The sequence below is a fragment of the Mizuhopecten yessoensis genome, unplaced genomic scaffold (assembly GCF_002113885.1).
Source record: "Mizuhopecten yessoensis strain PY_sf001 unplaced genomic scaffold, ASM211388v2 scaffold5697, whole genome shotgun sequence".
NCBI classification, from domain to species: Eukaryota; Metazoa; Mollusca; class Bivalvia; order Pectinida; family Pectinidae; genus Mizuhopecten; species Mizuhopecten yessoensis.
The window spans coordinates 13590-36260 of NW_018406178.1; the positions used below are offsets into that span (position 1 = coordinate 13590).

The 22671-nt window shown below is 34.8% G+C and overlaps 1 protein-coding gene across 3 annotated transcripts in view; it reads left to right on the plus strand.

Annotated features, from left to right (window-relative positions):
- The first annotated feature begins 7431 nt into the window (after nucleotides 1-7431).
- The window catches only part of LOC110451014 (5-hydroxyisourate hydrolase-like), a 25165-nt gene continuing 9925 nt past the window's right edge, over nucleotides 7432-22671 (plus strand). The window contains exons 1-2 of one of the 3 annotated variants that reach the window (XM_021498840.1): nucleotides 7432-7557; nucleotides 15518-15663. In XM_021498840.1, coding sequence (XP_021354515.1) covers nucleotides 7447-7557; nucleotides 15518-15663 — 257 coding nt within the window. In that variant the 5' untranslated portion in view covers nucleotides 7432-7446. Of the gene's footprint in view, nucleotides 7558-8999; nucleotides 9163-15077; nucleotides 15211-15517; nucleotides 15664-22671 lie in introns of those variants that run through there. The other 2 variants (XM_021498841.1, XM_021498842.1) reach the window with 2 other exon arrangements.

Below are 22671 nucleotides of genomic sequence, written 5' to 3' on the forward strand. Positions count from 1 at the left end.
GTGATACTACTGTAGGTATCTAAATGTGACTTTGATACTAGTGTAGGTATCTAAATGTGACTTTGATAGTACTGGAGGTATCTAAATGTGTTTTTGATACTACTGCAAGTATCTAAATGTGACTTTGATACTACTGGAGGTATCTAAATGTGACTTTGACACTATTGCAGGTATCTTAATGTGACTTTGATACTAGTGTAGGTATCTAAATATGTATTTGATACTAATGGAGGTATCTAAATGTAACTTTGATACTATTGTAGGTACCTAAATGTGTCTTTGATACTTCTTGAGGTATCTAAATGTGACTTTGATACTGTTGTAGGTATCTTAATGTGTTTTTGATACTACTGGAGGTATCTAAATGTGACTTTGATACAACTGGAGGTATCTAAATGTGACTATGATACTATTGTAGGTATCTAAATGTTACTATGATACTACTTGAGGTATCTAAATGTGACTATGATACTATTGTTGGTATCTTAATGTGACTATGATACTACTCGGGATATCTAAATGTGTTTTTGATACTATTGTAGGTATTTAAATTTGACTTTGATACTACTGGACTTATCTAAATGTGACTTTGATACTATTGTAGTTATCTAAATGTGCCTTTGATACTACTGGAGGTATCTTAATGTGACTTTGCTCCTATTGTAGGTATCTAAATGTGACTTTGAAACTATTGTAGGTATCTAAATGTATTTTTGATACTACTGGAGGAATCTAAATGTGACTTTGATACAACCTGAGGTATCTAAATGTGACTTTGATAAAACTGGAGGTATCTAAATGTGACTTTGATACTCTTGTAGGTATCTAAATGTGACTTTGATAAAACTGGAGGTATCTAAATGTGACTTTGATAAAACCTGAGGTATCTACATGTGACTTTGATAAGACTGGAGCTATCTAAATGTAACTTTGATACTATTATAGGTATCTGAATGTGTTTTTGATACTAGTGTAGGTATCTAAATGTGACTTTGATACCCTTGTAGGTATCTAAATGTGACTTTGATAAAACTGGAGGTATATAAATGTGACTTTGATACTCTTGTAGGTATCTAAATGTGACTTTGATAAAACTGGAGGTATCTATATGTGACTTTGAAAAAACTTGAGGTATCTAAATGTGACTTTGATACAGGTTTAGGTATCTAAATGTGACTGTGATACTACTGGAGGTATCTAAATGTGACTTTGATACTAGTATAGGTATCTAAATGTGACTTTGATACTACTGGAGGTATCTAAATGTGATTTTGATACTACTGGAGGTATATAAATGTGACTTTGATACCATTGTAGGTATCAAAATGTGTTTTGATACTAATGGAGGAATCTAAATGTAACTTTGATACTATTGTAGGTATCTGAATGTGTTTTTGATACTAGTGTAGGTATCTAAATGTGACTTTGATACTCTTGTAGATATCTAAATATGACTTTGATAAAACTGGAGGTATCTAAATGTGACTTTGATACTCTTGTAGGTATCTAAATGTGACTTTGATAAAACTGGAGGTATCTAAATGTAACTTTGATACTATTGTAGGTATCTGAATGTGTTTTGATACTAGTGTAAGTATCTAAATTTGACTTTGATACCATTGTAGGTATCTAAATGTGTTTTGATACTACTGGAGGTATCTAAATGTGACTTTGATACCATTCTAGGTATCTAAATGTGTTTTGATACTACTGGAGGAATCTAAATGTAACTTTGATACTATTGTAGGTATCTGAATGTGTTTTTGATACTAGTGTAGGTATCTAAATGTGACTTTGATACTCTTGTAGATATCTAAATATGACTTTGATAAAACTGGAGGTATCTAAATGTGACTTTGATACTCTTGTAGGTATCTAAATGTGACTTTGATAAAACTGGAGGTATCTAAATGTAACTTTGATACTATTGTAGGTATCTGAATGTGTTTTGATACTAGTGTAAGTATCTAAATTTGACTTTGATACCATTGTAGGTATCTAAATGTGTTTTGATACTACTGGAGGTATCTAAATGTGACTTTGATACCATTCTAGGTATCTAAATGTGTTTTGATACTACTGGAGGAATCTAAATGTAACTTTGATACTATTGTAGGTATCTGAATGTGTTTTTGATACTAGTGTAGGTATCTAAATGTGACTTTGATACTCTTGTAGATATCTAAATATGACTTTGATAAAACTGGAGGTATCTAAATGTGACTTTGATACTCTTGTAGGTATCTAAATGTGACTTTGATAAAACTGGAGGTATCTAAATGTAACTTTGATACTATTGTAGGTATCTGAATGTGTTTTGATACTAGTGTAAGTATCTAAATTTGACTTTGATACCATTGTAGGTATCTAAATGTGTTTTGATACTACTGGAGGTATCTAAATGTGACTTTGATACCATTCTAGGTATCTAAATGTGTTTTGATACTACTGGAGGAATCTAAATGTAACTTTGATACTATTGTAGGTATCTGAATGTGTTTTTGATACTAGTGTAGGTATCTAAATGTGACTTTGATACTCTTGTAGATATCTAAATATGACTTTGATAAAACTGGAGGTATCTAAATGTGACTTTGATACTCTTGTAGGTATCTAAATGTGACTTTGATAAAACTGGAGGTATCTAAATGTAACTTTGATACTATTGTAGGTATCTGAATGTGTTTTGATACTAGTGTAAGTATCTAAATTTGACTTTGATACCATTGTAGGTATCTAAATGTGTTTTGATACTACTGGAGGTATCTAAATGTGACTTTGATACCATTCTAGGTATCTAAATGTGTTTTGATACTACTGGAGGAATCTAAATGTAACTTTGATACTATTGTAGGTATCTGAATGTGTTTTTGATACTAGTGTAGGTATCTAAATGTGACTTTGATACTCTTGTAGGTATCTAAATATGACTTTGATAAAACTGGAGGTATCTAAATGTGACTTTGATACTCTTGTAGGTATCTAAATGTGACTTTGATAAAACTGGAGGTATCTAAATGTAACTTTGATACTATTGTAGGTATCTGAATGTGTTTTGATACTAGTGTAAGTATCTAAATTTGACTTTGATACCATTGTAGGTATCTAAATGTGTTTTGATACTACTGGAGGTATCTAAATGTGACTTTGATACCATTGTAGGTATCTAAATGTGTTTTGATACTACTGGAGGAATCTAAATGTAACTTTGATACTATTGTAGGTATCTGAATGTGTTTTTGATACTAGTGTAGGTATCTAAATGTGACTTTGATACTCTTGTAGGTATCTAAATATGACTTTGATAAAACTGGAGGTATCTAAATGTGACTTTGATACTCTTGTAGGTATCTAAATGTGACTTTGATAAAACTGGAGGTATCTAAATGTAACTTTGATACTATTGTAGGTATCTGAATGTGTTTTGATACTAGTGTAAGTATCTAAATTTGACTTTGATACCATTGTAGGTATCTAAATGTGTTTTGATACTACTGGAGGTATCTAAATGTGACTTTGATACCATTGTAGGTATCTAAATGTGTTTTGATACTACTGGAGGTATCTAAATGTGACTTTGATACCATTGTAGGTATCTAAATGTGTTTTGATACTACTGGAGGTATCTAAATGTGACTTTGATACCATTGTAGGTATCTAAATGTGTTTTGATACTACTGGAGGTATCTAAATGTGACTTTGATACCATTGTAGGTATCTAAATGTGTTTTGATACTACTGGAGGTATCTAAATGTGACTTTGATACCATTGTAGGTATCTAAATGTGTTTTGATACTACTGGAGGTATCTAAATGTAACTTTGATACTATTGTAGGTATCTGAATGTGTTTTTGATACTAGTGTAGGTATCTAAATGTGACTTTGATACTCTTGTAGGTATCTAAATATGACTTTGATAAAACTGGAGGTATCTAAATGTGACTTTGATACTCTTGTAGGTATCTAAATATGACTTTGATAAAACTGGAGGTATCTAAATGTGACTTTGATACTCTTGTAGGTATCTAAATATGACTTTGATAAAACTGGAGGTATCTAAATGTGACTTTGATACTCTTGTAGGTATCTAAATATGACTTTGATAAAACTGGAGGTATCTAAATGTGACTTTGATACTCTTGTAGGTATCTAAATATGACTTTGATAAAACTGGAGGTATCTAAATGTGACTTTGATACTCTTGTAGGTATCTAAATATGACTTTGATAAAACTGGAGGTATCTAAATGTGACTTTGATACTCTTGTAGGTATCTAAATGTGACTTTGATAAAACTGGAGGTATCTAAATGTAACTTTGATACTATTGTAGGTATCTGAATGTGTTTTTGATACTAGTGTAGGTATCTAAATGTGACTTTGATACCCTTGTAGGTATCTAAATATGACTTTGATAAAACTGGAGGTATCTAAATGTGACTTTGATACTCTTGTAGGTATCTAAATGTGACTTTGATAAAACTGGAGGTATCTAAATGTGACTTTGATAAAACCTGAGGTACCTAAATGTGACTTTGATAAAACTGGAGCTATCTAAATGTAACTTTGATACTATTATAGGTATCTGAATGTGTTTTTGATACTAGTGTAGGTATCTAAATATGACTTTGATACCCTTGTAGGTATCTAAATGTGACTTTGATAAAACTGGAGGTATATAAATGTGACTTTGATACTCTTGTAGGTATCTAAATGTGACTTTGATAAAACTGGAGGTATCTATATGTGACTTTGATAAAACTTGAGGTATCTAAATGTGACTTTGATACAGGTGTAGGTATCTAAATGTGACTGTGATACTACTGGCGGTATCTAAATGTGACTTTGATACCATTGTAGGTATCTTAATGTGTTTTGATACTACTGGAGGAATCTAAATGTAACTTTGATACTATTGTAGGTATCTGAATGTGTTTTTGATACTAGTGTAGGTATCTAAATATGACTTTGATGCCCTTGTAGGTATCTAAATGTGTCTTTGATAAAACTGGAGGTATCTAAATGTAACTTTGATACTATTGTAGGTATCTGAATGTGTTTTTGATACTAGTGTAGGTATCTAAATATGACTTTGATGCCCTTGTAGGTATCTAAATGTGTCTTTGATAAAACTGGAGGTATCTAAATGTAACTTTGATACTATTGTAGGTATCTGAATGTGTTTTGATACTAGTGTAGGTATCTAAATGTGACTTTGATACCATTGTAGGTATCCAAATGTGATTTTGATACTACTGGAGGTCTCTAAATGTGACTTTGATACCATTGTAGGTATCTAAATGTGTTTTGATACTACTGGAGGAATCTAAATGTGACTTTTATACCATTGTAGGTATCTAAATGTGTTTTGATACTACTGGAGGAATCTAAATGTAACTTTGATACTATTGTAGGAATCTGAATGTGTTTTTGATACTAGTGTAGGTATCTAAATGTGACTTTGATACTCTTTTGGGTATCTAAATATGACTTTGATAAAACTGGAGGTATCTAAATGTGACTTTGATACTCTTGTAGGTATCTAAATGTGACTTTGATAAAACTGGAGGTATCTAAATGTGTCTTTGATAAAACTGGAGGTATCTAAATGTGCCTTTGATACTAATGGAGGTATCTAAATGTGACTTTGATACTATTGTATGTACATATCAAAATGTGCCTTTGACTTTGATACTACTGGAGGTATCTAAATGTGATTTTGATACTACTGGAGGTATCTAAATGTGCCTTTGATACAACTTGAGGTATCTAAATGTGACTTTGATACTATTGTAGGTATCTAAATGTGATTATAATAATTTTGAGGTATCTAAATGTGCCTTTGATACAATTTGAGGTATCTAAATGTGCCTTTGATATATCTTGAGGTATCTAAATGTGACTTTGATACTATTGTAGGTATCTAAATGTGACTTTGATACTGTTGTAGGTATCTAAATGTGACTTTGATACAATTTGAGGTATCTAAATGTGCCTTTGATACAATTTGAGGTATCTAAATGTGCCTTTGATACAAATTGAGTTATCTAAATGTGCCTTTGATACAACTTGAGGTATCTAAATGTGACTTTGATACTCTTGTAGGTATCTAAACGTGACTTTGATACAAATTGAGTTATCTAAATGTGACTTTGATACAAATTGGGTTATCTAAATGTGACTTTGATACTATTGTAGGTATCTAAATGTGCCTTTAATACAAATTGAGTTATCTAAATGTGACTTTGATACTCTTGTAGGTATCTAAATGTGCCTTTGATACAAATTGAGTTATCTAAATGTGCCTTTGATACAAATTGAGTTATTTAAATGTGACTTTGATATTAGTGTAGGTATCTAAATGTGTTTTTGATACTACTGGAGGTATCTAAATGTGACTTTGATACTATTGTAGGTATCTAAATGTGCCTTTAATACAAATTGAGTTATCTAAATGTGCCTTTGATACAAATTGAGTTATCTAAATGTGACTTTGATACAAATTGGGTTATCTAAATGTGACTTTGATACTATTGTAGGTATCTAAATGTGCCTTTAATATTACATGAGGTATCTAAATGTGTTTTTGATACTACTGGAGGTATCTAATTGTTACTTTGATATTTATGGAGGTATCTAAATGTGAATTTGATACATTTTCGACTTGAGGTATCTAAATGTAACTTTGATACATTTTGAGGTATCTAAAATAAAATGTAACTTTGATACCACTGGGGTATCTAAATGTGACTTTAATCTTTTGAGGTATCTCAACTCTGAGAGTACTTAGGTCGGATTGGACTGCATGATATCAAGTTTAGATGCGGGACCGAATTTATTTGAACACCTTTGCAAAATCGGGGGGCGGGAAACGATACAAGCATGTGGTCAACATGTCGCTGGAGCAACACATCCCTTAGGGTCAGCATGATAATGATGATGATGATGATGATGATGAAGCTAGGTACTATGCTTATGTATGTCAATATCCATGATTTTATAACACTTTTATAACATATATAATGTCTATTCAATTATTTTGCCGAGCAAAATTTAAAATTAAATAATCTTGTCATGTTGTCATCTAATGATCCTTTATTTTAAAATCCTGGACCATGTAAGTTCTAAAAAAAAATAATGTGATTTGAATTGATCCCTTTATTACTTAACTTCAGAACCTTATAAAACTGTGTTCTATTTTTATATTAGGCCATGACGTTGTCAGACTTTTAAATGAATCACTTGCAGTGTAGTTTCGGTACCTATGTTTACTTTAGTCAACTTTATCTTGATAAGTCTCATCGGCTCCCCTGATACCAGAATCTAGTTCCCCGGAGAAACATACATACCACACGTAATCTGGCAGTACAGAATTCTTGTCAGTAATGAAGGAATTATGCTAGACTTGACATTATCCAAGGTAAACATTTCCACGGGCCAAAGAACCATGGGTTCATGTACGGAGAAGGAAACACAGACGGACAGAATAAAGCACATGAAAGACAATGGAAAAGTATCGAAAGAAAGGCAAGAGAAACTTAAGACGTTTACCACGTATGTAAGTACAGCTACATTTGTAGCATCGATATGTTACACGCCGTATTCATGTACTGGGTGTACGAAAGTTTTTTTTATGTAAACATATTTTATTTGCAAAAATACAAAAGAGATTATAGACACAAGTTATAAAACTTCAAGTTCGTCATCTCCCTTAAAACAATAATGGTGATATATACATATGGCTGCAAAGTAGAAAAGATTGATGACTGCAAATTTAGATGATTCAAAAGGAGACAAGAATAAGATAAAATGTACAATACATAAATCTTATAGATTATTTTTTGTATTACCTGCATTTAATTAGATGTACGTTGTAACATTACCATAAACAATCTACAGTTTATATTTTCGTATTGAAACTTCTGTAGCAGCATGTTTCAATGTACAATTCGATTTCATTCTCTAAAAATTGTGACGTCCATGTCTATATTTTGCAAGTTTAAAGAATTTCGCCGTCGAATTTCTTGTTAAAATGGCTCAATATGACTAATCTCGCATTAACTGGCTGAGTTCAATAAGGTCATTTTATTGTTTGTTTATCAAGTCCGTAGTCAGCACAAAATTGTATTGTCAGGCCTGATTCTTATAAACAATTCTAAAGCATAGTTAGTTTCACATTTTCTGGGTTCATTTTTTTCAAATTTAGTACTATTGTCTCTACGTATAAAATCACTTTTTTTTTTCTATCTTATCGCTTATTCCTTGTTTATTGTCTTTCCGGTAGTGAATAATTTGAATTCGGCATTACCCGCAAAATAAAATAAATGTGTAAATGGCTGGTCCGTAGACGGGTTACGGGACATCAAGCTCGGTCTCATCATACCGTAATACGGTCAGACTTAAACAAACAGTCTTTATATATTATTATTATACCTTCTGTTAAAATCTCGTAATCTGATTGGTGGGGAAAGATGTGAACATTTTCAATGTTACTTGCTCGTTTTACAAAGATAAAGAAGACAGGGTGACATTCCAAAAAATATCACATGCGCCAAACGTATGCGTGCACGGTTCGTCCCAGTGCCAGGGTGTTATCAAATCACATTCATGGTTGGTTGATTCGACAACTGTTGAGATGAAGTCTTGGTTTATGTCAAATCAACACAAGGACCTTTCAAAATAGTGAAGTGGTGAAACACCTAAACATGACACTCGGTATAATAAAATAAAAATCACATTCATGAGAGGGTGATATTGCATATTTTTACCCCTCGGAAAGCATTGTTGACCTCGGCTTCGCCTCGGTTAACAATGCTTCCTTGGGGTGAAAGTATACAATATCGCCCTCTCATGATTGTGATATTTATATAGTATCACCTGTCGCGGTCAGTCCGCGAACACTGACATCTGTTAGGCTGATTACTTAGAGAGCAGATGCACTGTTGCTCAGGTGATGCGAAATATAAATACATGTACACATATATATATAGGAAACTTCACCAATACACGGACGGTGTATCAGGCTGCGGGATTTTGTTCACGGTAGAACGGCATCGTCAACGTTATGCGGGACAATATTAAGCATGTTTTGTTATGCATTTACTGTATATACCCATGTTCGGGATTCTTCTTTTTCTCGTCGCCTTCTGAAGGATCATCACAGGTATGTTTACCTGTTTACTATCATTGAACAGCGTTGTGCGTAGTCTCTTTCAAGCTACGCCGAACAGAGAGTCTGGTCAAACCTAGCACTATAGTTTTGTGAAGTCATAACGAGACTTACCAGAATTCTGGTAAATTATTTCATTTGTCATAGGTAGAAACACCCTTTTCAACTTTTGAAGTCAGAATTTGAGTGGTTCAAAATTGCATTGAATATTTTAATTCATGAAAAAACGTACCTGTAAAACACTATTATCGAGGAAAATGTAAGAAAATGCTTCAAATCTCAAGAATGACTTCATGTATTTTCATTGGATATTTTAAAATAATTCATGAAGCTAACAAGGCTATTCATACAAGTCTGTAGTGTTTTGAATGGTGTACAGGTAACATCTCACTTGCTTTCCATAATGTTTTCCAACCTTAGTTAGCCTTGTTGGCTTTGTGCTCAGATTTGATTCATTCAGTGGAAATATATGGCATTATCCTGGAGATTTAATGTTTGACCAGACTCTTGAATTGGTTGAACGAGACTATTGTGTGTCGTGTAGTGTATTGTGTCACGTGATCTTCTGTTTCGGTACCCCAACCACCACACCATCTAACCCCAGGTAGATATCTATCGTGGTTGGTTTCATTGATTTTTCCTTCAAAGTTAAACAGTAATCTGTTTACCTGGAGTAACTTGTTGACATTTTCTACTATTCGTATAATCTATCTGCGGATATTCGTTTATATTATTGTGTACGTGTGATAATTGTTTTGAAACATATTTCGTATGCGGCCGCCAGCCACATTTAATGTGCATCTATGATTATTAGTTCCGGGACATCTTGCATACTCTGTCACATATTATTATCAACTTTTGTAGCTGATACGTCAACGGCTAGTCTAACACCGGGGCCGTTTTCGTTTATCGCGGTCCATACGGTTGAACCGGTCGGACCAGATCTAGAGTTGCTCGTTTATCAAATAAGGTGACGCGTCGGACCTAGTATTCTGGAGTTGCTTTCAGGCGAGCCTAGACAAAGCCTTACAAGGCCTGCCTAAACATTTGCAAGTCCGCTAGTATTAGATGGTGGAGCGAAGCTCTCCCTATAGATAACTTCACAATACCTATAGAACTGAAAAACTTGTCTTAACATGGCCGCCAGTCGCACGCACGCCAGTCTCTGCCATCTTGATCTCGAAACAAGTTCTCGTTTGCCGAATCTCGAACAAACGTTACATTTTTGTAAGATTTAAAACTTATATCTAACTATAGGATACTTAAATATTTGATACTTTCCGGTTAAAGACGTAAATTCTACTCTTGACATAACTTTACCGGCTACATTGTTCTAGTTCTAAATGTGTAGTCTCGTTCATTCAGTCGACGCTTGCGCAGACAACAATAGTCTGTTTGAATCTCCACCCTTGCACTCCATATACGACAACTCTGGATAGACATTGCAGTAGTATATATTTAGAAAACGGAATATTAACAAAACAACGTGCTGGTTGTCAAAAAAAGGGAGTTTAATATAGTGACGCAAATTGCTACGATGAAAAGCCATACAAGTATTTTAATAAGATATTTTGCACGAAAAAAATAGTAGAAAACAATTGAATCCATAACAATTTCATTTTTGATTACTATCTCACAGCTATTTTTTATTCATAAAAGAAAATCTGCGGTTTTACAAATCTGCACGATTTGAAAAACAAATTCTATACAGTTTTATGTGCTTAACTGATTCAATTTTTAATTATGGAAACTATACATTTTCTCTATTGCTAAAACTATACATATAGCCAGTAAGTTGCTGAAACAAATACACTCATTCCGGTGGAACTGAGATAGAGTATGTTAAATCTACAGTATATGTGCAGTCTATCATTTCTGAATTTAGAGATATTTCAAATTTGTTTTAGTCACTTGAAAATGTTTTTGTGAAATTCACATGTATTCCATCTCTTTCTCTTGAAAAATTTCGTGATTTCAATGCATTAGAACGAAAACTGCAGTATTCTATGTATTCAGAAGAGGAAAGACAACTACAGCGAAAACACTTAGAGGAAGATTTGAAAACTATTAACTTTGCATTACTTGCTTTTACCACACCTGTGAGATGGGATCGCGACAGTTTGTTAATATATTCCACAAAGAAACGTGGTAGAAAAACAATACATCGAAAGAATTTATGAAGATTTGTATGATGGAGTGCATCCTAATGATGTGCTGTCAAATAAATGGTATTTTTTCATGTGTTTGTCTGTCGCTAGTGACATAGAAGTAAAACAAGCAATTTATCATGAATTCAGCTAAATAGAAGCATATCCTATCATTTTGTCAGTTTTTAAAATGTGGAGCATATATCAACTACTTATACATGTTATAACAACAAGAACAACCTGGACAGGTAGCATGGTAATTTCGTGTGCAATCAATAAATGAAACTTAACTGTAATATACTGTATAGCTATACATGCAGGTCTGATTTAGTAATTTGACACTCCACTCAATGCTTGAAAGAGTACAATACCGATATTCCGATACATTTACAGTACAACCTGGCTCCGCCCTCACTAACGGTCGTGCCGTAAAACATATTAATAAGCCGAAGGCGCCCGAGCGAAGCTCTTTAATGGTAACACATCCGTGCGTAAACAGAGTTGCTTCCCCTTTTTAATCATCATTTTTTTCGTCCGGAAGTAGACGTCCAGTGGAGAAACCGGAGGTGTATCCTTGAAGCAAAGACAATTGTGTTTCAACCCATACATGAAAATCTTCATAGAGTGAAAACAATACCCATGTTTTATTACTTGTTTATTTAGATAAAAACTAAATATACATTATGTTCGAAAAAAATCTATCACATAAATTTTTATACTAGCAGGCATGAAACGTCGTTCAGAGATTATCATACGATGACGTCACAATCACGCCACACTCCATCGGCCTTAACCGGAAAATCTTGGAACTGATGGCCGTTGCATTTATCTCTTTCATGACTTTTTAATTTCAGTTTTTGCCACAGGCACAAAAAGTAAAAACGCGGATGTTTTCTGAAGATCCTTTTTGTCATCAACTACTGAAGTTCTGTTAATATTTCTATTTTCAAATAGAGCCGCATTAAACCAATAGGTCAACGTATACATCTATTTTGCATCGTCTAAAATGTCATCAGCTTTTGTTTCCATTAGTTGAGGATATGAACGAAATAATTAAAAAAAATGAGATTCCGGTTATAGTCTTTACATAATTTATGTATGCATCACCACTCATAAAAGAAACAATGGATAATTCATTTATGTCGAAATCAACAATCAATGCCCTTTTTCAGCAACGTATAACTTATTACTAGTTACAGACAAAAACTGTTTAATTTTATTTGGCATCATTACCTGTCAAATCTCAGTGACAGTTACAAAATTTGAAATTCAATCCGGTGTTTCAGGATGGAACAGGAATTCTAAATATCGATATAACGACAATCTCAGTTACATCAAAGTATTACAATGTTTTCTTTATTTAACTTAATTTTTTTAACTAACATCTCTATACATTTACTTTTATAGACTTATCGTCAAATGTGTAATGTGCACTTTTTTCTATAGCAATTACCAAACAGTGTTTTCCCACCTTATTTCAATCATTCTTTTTGTGACCTGATGGAAGCACGCAGAGGATTTAATTCTTAATGTGGGAGGAAGCGGGTGTATCCGGAGAAAAACCCGCGTGTTCGGGCAGGCTACCGGGATTGAATCCGGCCATCTTTGTTGAGACGAGCGCGCTATCCACTGCGCCACCGGACCCATCATTACGCACAAGAACAAATATGTGCTTTAGCTTTGAAAATGGTGTCATTGATGCAAAAATTATATTGTGAATACATTTTTACCAATCATCAACGATACAAAAAATCTATATACGGGAGACCGGGGCCACCCCTGATATTTTTGTTTTTGAGCTAATATTTACAACTTAAAAATCTTAGCAGTTTAGTTGGCTTGGCATTAACACGAAAAAATGGTGAGGAAAACTTTAATGCAAAATTACTAAACAGGAGAAAATTACTGTTGAGAGGGTAGAAAGAAAATCATGATCTCGCTTCTAGTTATGCGAACTTTCTGTAAACGGAATTACAATTTGTCAACGGTCAAACGTGTAACACACTGTACATAAAAGCAAAGCCAACAACTCACTACCATATCGCTGAACGGCAAGAATTTATTGAAATATCAATTTGGGCCCGGATAGTTTTGGCCAATGATACCGTGGCCCATGTAACACATAAAAAGTCGTAAAATTGGCGATAAAATCTGACGTTGCATGCTTTATAACCTCATACTTAAGCTGACTCCAATTGGGCCGAACTTACCCGAATGCCTGTCCGAACTTATCCCATTGCGGGGCTCGTTCGGCCATCGATCATCCGACAGGGAAAATTAAATAATGTTCAAAAACGGACGTGCTGCCATACTTCCCAAAACGGACTTCAATACACAAAGGGCCGAATTTGTTATACCGGTCTTAATCTCATTAGAGTTTATGTTTTATTGTTATCCCTCGACTAGCCGACTTTAAATAAATTTTATCTTGCCTCATTCTGAAAGCAGTATTATCTCATTCTAAATCAGTAAATATCAGAGATCAACAAAAGCTTCGCTCTTTTAAGGTTTTGCCTTTTCATATTACCCCAAATGTTACATTTAAAAACAGACGTAGCGTTTGTTCGATATAAACGATCAGGCTCCGGGTTTCGTTCCCCTCTCTTTACACAGTTATGGCCCTTTGTTTTTCTGCGTATCACTTTGTCCCTGGCAATAAGCATACAATCTACCACCTACAATTGTCAAATTTTGTTTAAGCGTACCTTTTGGAATGGTGGAATGTCACATACTGAACTTTGTCCCGTCACCCACATATAAACAGAGATAGTCCTTGTCACTTTGTTCCGGTTGTAGGCCTATCTCATTTACTATGTCAACTCACGAAATTAGATTATCTACACCATTTTTTCGGTTAAAAGCTCATTAGAGCTTATGTTTGTAGTTTGTAACTAAACCGAACTAAAATAAAACTTTCATATATATCATTACCATATTTGGTATTGTGAGTACCTCTCGGCAGAGGGTCGCATATCAAATCGGGTCTCGTGCACCACTTTGTACGGAGTAGTGGCCCTTTGTTAATTTTGATACCGAATTGCTTTCAATGTTTGTTACAGCACGGACTTAGACAACATCTAATCTAATTCCGTGGTTACGGTTATCAGACATTTGATGATATCAGGGTATTCTATAATGTCATTAGTCTGTTTATAGTTCATTGTGTCATGGAAGGTACAGGACGCTATAAGTATTCTCAGGACAGAAGTTCAGCACGATGCTTTGTTTTACATGTAATAATCAGCAGTTTATCAATCTGTTTTTAAGAGCGATGACAGTGTATACATATAGCTACTAAGAATGAAAATGGTCGAAACGAGCTATCCCTCATTCTTCAGACTTCAAGACGAAAACGAAATAATGTATTACGACGAAGAAATAGGCCTACATGTATCAAAGACTCTATTTTTTTGCTTGTAAAAAACAGACAATTATTTTTCCTAATATCGATTTCGGATGAAGTTTTTAGGTTCTCCCCTTTGGTTTTTTTCTGGGACGGTATGTGGGTGGAGTCTGTTAACAACTTATTTTCCTAACTCCTGTTTGTTTTATACTCTCTAATTGTCCTTTGTCATAAATATATTTAGGGTAACCGCATTACTTAATTATGTGAATATCTTTTCTTTCTGTCCAATACAATTGAAATCCAAGTTGAATAGCAGCTGATACGTTACATAATCATACGAATGTCTGAATGCGAATAGGCAATGTATTTGATTTAATTTGAGGACAGGCATCTTTTATAACATTTAAAGCGTCTGAAAGATCTAGATTGGGTATCAAACGTAAACTTCCGAAATCAGTATTTATAGTTAAACACATGTCCATTTCGACTCGTCTGTCTGTCGTCGGCAGACATATCGCACACGATACAGCATCTGCTCCTATACCTAAGGTAATAATATATCGGAAACGACAGCGTTTGACCTGTCACGTTCTGTATTTTGCGAATTGTTCTAGTTAGGCAACTAAGGTACCGATCTGCCCTGCTGGCCGACCCAGATAGTATGCCGAAAAGATACCATACTTGTGGTTAGTTGTATCTACAGGTGCTGTATAGCTAGTTCTGATATGGCGTTAAATGAGGGCCTTCATAATGTTCTTTTTGTATAGTTTTCATATTTATATATGTAGTCTCAATGCTATCATCGTATCTTGTGATCATTAAATATACGAGTTGCCTCCCCTCTACCACGGCACAGGTCACGATGGCCGGTCAAGGTGGCGGGACAAGCCCGCCGTTGACCACTCACATACTGGACACGGCGCGTGGTCAACCGGCAAATGGCGTGGCTATGACTCTTTCCAAGCTGGACCAGAGTGGACAATGGCAGACCATGGAGACAGGGTCAGTAATTGTATAATTAATTTTTGTATACTTGATAAGAAGACATGGCTTTCTGACTACAAACTAGGCTTTGGAATAGTTTATCTTCAATAAGTAACTGTATTTGAAGTACTTTATAAATAGAGGATCTGTCATAAGTTTCCCTTCATATTAGATTGATGATACAAGTTTTGGATTTTTCATGTTTGCGAGCCATTGGCGAGCAAATATGAACAATCCAAAACGAGAATAATCAATCTTAATATGAAGGGAAACGAATGACAGATTTTTTTTTTATCATATAATACAAAGTAAACTGTATAATTGTGATCTGAAACGAATATTTTGCATTTGGCCGCCTCTGAAACTATGAAAATTGCGTCTGCTTCACAATAAGGTGATGTCACATTGACTGTTGACGTCATATTGACTGTTGACGTCATTTCCGTAGTGTTATAAACAAGTAACTTACATAAACATAATTTATGTGATCATGATTCATATGATAAAAGCGAATATGAAAAAAAAATGAAATCAACAGAGATTAGGGTCACTTATTTAACCTGTGTTGCACTTTATGACCTCTTAACTGTTGATTAAAGGTCAATTATGTTAAGTTTAACTAGAAAATATGTTACTTTGATTGAAAATAATAATGTTTAATTATTATGTTGATACATCTGCTGACTATATTGTGATATCACATATATATGAACCATATACACAGATACACAGGTTCTATTCTGACTATAGGAATTTACACATTCCTCTGCTGTCAAGTTGTAAAAATGTAAAAACAAAAATTAACCTGAAATATTTCGGATAATACACAATTATCTTTGTAATAAGTATGCTAGCGGCCCCCTCATTGGATTTGCTGTCGTTTTAGATTGCTTTTGGGTTAGTTAATCCTGTGAGTGATTGGCAAACCTCGAACGCTTGTTATGTGTGTTTGACACCATCTTTGTTGTCATGAAGAGAGATTCTAGTTTAAGTTATCTCCCCCTCGCACATGCTTTTATAGACCCCACTCTAAAATATAGACCCTGGCAGGATATCCAATCAGAAAGAGTGTTACAAATTAGAAGGGTGATAAATTCTTATTTCTTTTAAGGGGGTCTTTCAATTAAGTAAATATCTGATTTTGCACTGTTATTTATTAATTAGACATCTAAGTTTTTGATGTTCAAGGCATGATGTTGTTTACATTTAAATGAAGTAGAAAAGTAAATAAATTGATCCTTCGACAAATTTCAATACTATACTGACAAAGGAGTAATTAAAAATCAACCACAATGACTAATAGAATCTTCCCCTACCTTGAGGGTGTGACAGAGAAATCTCCTACCAGAGGGGTGATGTTTTTGGTTGTCTAACCCGAGGCTCTGCCAAAGGATAGACCAAAAACAATCAACCGGGGGTTGGAGATTTCTCTGTCACACCTTCAAGGTAGGGGATGATTCTTTTTCTCCCATCCTATTGATTCAATCACAACTCCACCGACAGTAGTCTGCCATGTTTTTAAATAAAAACACATGTGGGGTATCGTCTTTCACTTTTGATGACGTCACAATTATCGGTGTCACGCTATTGTTCATGACGTCATTTTATGACGTTTTGACGTCAGTCAGGGTCATTGACGTCACTAACAATTGCCATCTGGGCTTCATATGCAAATAAGAGATGTGCAGACAGTTTAAAACTTTACTAGAAGAGCAGCTGTTTTTACGTGTTTTAGGTAATAAGCAAGAAATAGAATCCATCCGTGATATAAGTTAGGGATAAGGTTATTCAAACCCTCGGGATAAAATATTGAGCAAAAGACCCTCGGCTAAGCCTCGGGTCTCCTGCTCAATATTTTATCCCTTGGGTTTGAATAACCTTATCCATACCTCACATCGGGGATGGATTCTATTAATCTCACCCACAAGGGGATGAATGATGCTTTTTCTCTTATCCTGTTCTCTCATTGTGTATCTTATACAAATTGTAATGTTTAAACGTCACAGGCTAAGTTCAGGGTTGAAGTGACATTGATGGATTGTTGATGTGACGTCATTGTATTGTTTAAGTGCCGTCGTACCGTTGTAATGAATAGGGGATTCCCCCCATCTCAACCCTAGGGGGAGACAAGGAAATCTCACACAAGTAAAAGTGCTGATACATTTGTCCAGGGTAAGAGAAAAGCTGTTCTTTTCCAGCTGTGAAGGGTGGGAGAATAACGTGTCACCATGCCAAGGGGATTTCGCAAAGATGGATATTGAATTAGAATTTGGTTGGAAACAAAAATGAATGTGTCGTAAGGTTTGTTTGTTGGATACTTCATCATTGATTCTTTTGGTTTGGTAATTATAAGATTTGGTACCCTGCTTCCTTTGGTTAGTTAATTATAAGATTTGGTACCCTGCTTCCTTTGGTTTGTTATAAGATTCGGTACCCTGCTTCCTTTGGTAAGTTAATTATAAGATTTGGTACCCTGCTTCCTTTAGTTAGTTAATTATAAGATTTGGTACCCTGCTTCCTTTGGTTTGTTATAAGATTTGGTACCCTGCTTCCTTTGGTTTGTTATAAGATTTGGTATCCTGCTTCCTTTGGTTTGTTATAAGATTTGGTACCCTGCTTCCTTTGGTTTGTTATAAGATTTGGTACCCTGCTTCCTTTGGTTTGTTATAAGATTTGGTACCCTGCTTCCTTTGGTTTGTTATAAGATTTGGTACCCTGCTTCCTTTGGTTTGTTATAAGATTTGGTACCCTGCTTCCTTTGGTTTGTTATAAGATTTGGTACCCTGCTTCCTTTGGTTTGTTATAAGATTTGGTACCCTGCTTCCTTTGGTTTGTTATAAGATTTGGTACCCTGCTTCCTTTGGTTTGTTATAAGATTTGGTACCCTGCTTCCTTTGGTTTGTTATAAGATTTGGTACCCTGCTTCCTTTGGTTTGTTATAAGATTTGGTACCCTGCTTCCTTTGGTTTGTTATAAGATTTGGTACCCTGCTTCCTTTGGTTTGTTATAAGATTTGGTACCCTGCTTCCTTTGGTTTGTTATAAGATTTGGTACCCTGCTTCCTTTGGTTTGTTATAAGATTTGGTACCCTGCTTCCTTTGGTTTGTTATAAGATTTGGTACCCTGCTTCCTTTGGTTTGTTATAAGATTTGGTACCCTGCTTCCTTTGGTTTGTTATAAGATTTGGTACCCTGCTTCCTTTGGTTTGTTATAAGATTTGGTACCCTGCTTCCTTTGGTTTGTTATAAGATTTGGTACCCTGCTTCCTTTGGTTTGTTATAAGATTTGGTACCCTGCTTCCTTTGGTTTGTTATAAGATTTGGTACCCTGCTTCCTTTGGTTTGTTATAAGATTTGGTACCCTGCTTCCTTTGGTTTGTTATAAGATTTGGTACCCTGCTTCCTTTGGTTTGTTATAAGATTTGGTACCCTGCTTCCTTTGGTTTGTTATAAGATTTGGTACCCTGCTTCCTTTGGTTTGTTATAAGATTTGGTACCCTGCTTCCTTTGGTTTGTTATAAGATTTGGTACCCTGCTTCCTTTGGTTTGTTATAAGATTTGGTACCCTGCTTCCTTTGGTTTGTTATAAGATTTGGTACCCTGCTTCCTTTGGTTTGTTATAAGATTTGGTACCCTGCTTCCTTTGGTTTGTTATAAGATTTGGTACCCTGCTTCCTTTGGTTTGTTATAAGATTTGGTACCCTGCTTCCTTTGGTTTGTTATAAGATTTGGTACCCTGCTTCCTTTGGTTTGTTATAAGATTTGGTACCCTGCTTCCTTTGGTTTGTTATAAGATTTGGTACCCTGCTTCCTTTGGTTTGTTATAAGATTTGGTACCCTGCTTCCTTTGGTTTGTTATAAGATTTGGTACCCTGCTTCCTTTGGTTTGTTATAAGATTTGGTACCCTGCTTCCTTTGGTTTGTTATAAGATTTGGTACCCTGCTTCCTTTGGTTTGTTATAAGATTTGGTACCCTGCTTCCTTTGGTTTGTTATAAGATTTGGTACCCTGCTTCCTTTGGTTTGTTATAAGATTTGGTACCCTGCTTCCTTTGGTTTGTTATAAGATTTGGTACCCTGCTTCCTTTGGTTTGTTATAAGATTTGGTACCCTGCTTCCTTTGGTTTGTTATAAGATTTGGTACCCTGCTTCCTTTGGTTTGTTATAAGATTTGGTACCCTGCTTCCTTTGGTTTGTTATAAGATTTGGTACCCTGCTTCCTTTGGTTTGTTATAAGATTTGGTACCCTGCTTCCTTTGGTTTGTTATAAGATTTGGTACCCTGCTTCCTTTGGTTTGTTATAAGATTTGGTACCCTGCTTCCTTTGGTTTGTTATAAGATTTGGTACCCTGCTTCCTTTGGTTTGTTATAAGATTTGGTACTCTGCTCTTTTGGTTTTTATCTCAACCAGAGTGTGATATTTTTTATCAACAATTTGTCCCTTTTCTTACGGCAACACATTCGCCTATTTTGAACTGTCGGAACCCTGAGCTTGCCATGTTTTGTTTAAAAAGTGATGATGTAATCGGTTTTGCTAAACGTGCACAGGGTCACAGGTCATGTTGAAAGAAGTGCGTTGTCTGTGACGTAATAGCGCGTGTCAGCTGTCTAGATCGAGGTATAGATGAAGACAGGTTTATCTTTTCCCTACCAAAAACGGGAATGTACTTAATTAAGGAAAAAGATCACATGCCTAAATATTAAAAAAACCAGGAACCTGCACCTGGATGCGAACTTGCACTGTTCACTCCGTCTGGTCAAAAGTTAACTGCGTTACACATCGGCTACATCAGACATAGACGAAGATTGGAAAACAAGCTATTTTAACCCAAGAAACACCTGTCGCAGTTTAAGAAACTCGCTCACCCCTGTTTGTAGGTCACTGAGCGTTAGCTCAAGTGACCTATTGGTAGGGTGAGGACAAAACCCGGAATGCACTCAAAATCAAATGGTCCCGCATTTGGTTTTCAATGAAGTTAGTTTTTTGCTTGAATGAATTTCCGTATAAACAAAGTTCTACCATATTTGCTATTGCAAAAAGTCCACAGTCGTAACCATTATTTTGATCGGAATACCACCTTTATCATGGCCTTAAATGCTTCACAGCTGAAGTTCGGTCGAAGGAGTATTTAAGGCCAGGATTTTCTTTAGATGCTGAACTGTCTAGAACAGATATTTCGCCATTGCTTATTTGAAAACTAGTAACCCAGTGATGTCTTCCATTATGGTGAACTTGAACAGAAGGTGAATTAACAGATTGAAAGGGGATTTGGTCATATACGGGAGCTAAGTTTGTCAACTGAAAACCGTTCAAATCATGAAATTGTTTCGACAATATTGATTGTATCGAGTTAATTATATCAGAACAAACCCATGCTTTATTGATTATTTTAAGCGATCGAAAGGGGCCAAGAAGGCTTATAATAATAGTAATGTATAAAGATGATTCAATAGTATTGTTTTCTTTAACAGAAGATTTTTTTTTTGAAAGTGCACTTATTGTATATATTCACGTTCTTATAGGGAGGTATATGTTATGTTTGTTATGTAACCCGGGTCTCAGACAACCAGTTACACCCGACAGTAGAGAAACGTTTCTGCTTAGGTACAGTACTTTGGTTCTGTCAGTGTGTCGGCAGAGGAAATTCTATTATTTTAATAAAAGATGGGATGATTGGTGGTGTGATGGGTGATAATGGAAGGTGAAGTAGGTTCACGGAAATGATATAAACAATAAGAAAACAATTATTTAGGTGCAAAAAAGATCAGTAGGGAGCATTACAGAGTTATAATGATTTACTTTGATAGTAAAGATATATATAACTGTTCCCTGCCACGGGAACAGTTACCATGCATATTTATTTTATATATTCAAAGAAGAACGGTATTCCTCATACCCAATGGGTTTGAGGTATAAGTTACCAGGCGGGTAATACCCTTTTGTGTCCTGGCCGGTACATTTAAAAAGATATTAAACTCTCTCGTTCCACTTTTTGGCCAATTTAAACAAGCACTAGGCATTTCAATATAACCATAATGTGCTCACCCATCACCTTAACTACTCCTAATCCGCAAGCTCATCAGGGTAATTTAGATTCGGATCATATTATAATTATTGTATAATAAGTATACGATTGCCTTTTTAGTAAACAGTCATCGACCACTAGCAGTACACTGGTCGCTATTCACCATACAGGTGACGTGGCGTGTTGTAGTCTTAAAATGGCGTCCGCAGATTTCATATTGGTTCATTCCGGCCACCACTTTTGCATCGAGTTTGTAATGTATTTTAATAAAAGTTATATCAACTTAAAGGTGATAAAATTATCTTACTAAGAGTTGTCACCTAACAAAAATCGGTTCTGCAATTAACGAGTAATGGGTAAAAAAAAGACAAAAAATTACGAGAAAGTTAGACTTTTTTCGTCATTTTTCAAACGACTTCGATTCATTCCGGCCACCACTTTTGCGAATAATATGAAAGATGTGTTTAAACAGTTGGTATCATATTAACAAGTGCAAAATTCCCTTGACCAGAGCGGTCTGCGAATAAAAATCGGTTGAGTATTTTTTGAGATATGAGTATTTATTAGAACGAAAAGAGTTGAAAATATTGCCATTTTTATTTCATAGTGGTTCATTCCGGCCACCACTTTTGCTTCTAATTTTTATTACTGCTAAACATAACTTATATAATTATAAGGGGTATAAAATTATCTTTCCTAGGCTGGTCTCCGAATTACAATCCATTATATATTATAGGAGATACGGCCTAATATATACAAAAATTCAACAAAAACTCTCCACGCCTGAGTGCATTCCGGGTTTTTATACACAACATATAAGATAAAACGGAAATAATTCTAGAACTCGTTTATTAAAATTTAGATTCTAAAGTATAATAAATCTACACTTTGGCTCTTCTTTGGGGCTACTCACCATTTAATCTTTACATAATAGAAACTAGAAACATAATGCAATATCACCTGCATGTATCTTATAAATTGCACCATTATCAAAAAACCAAT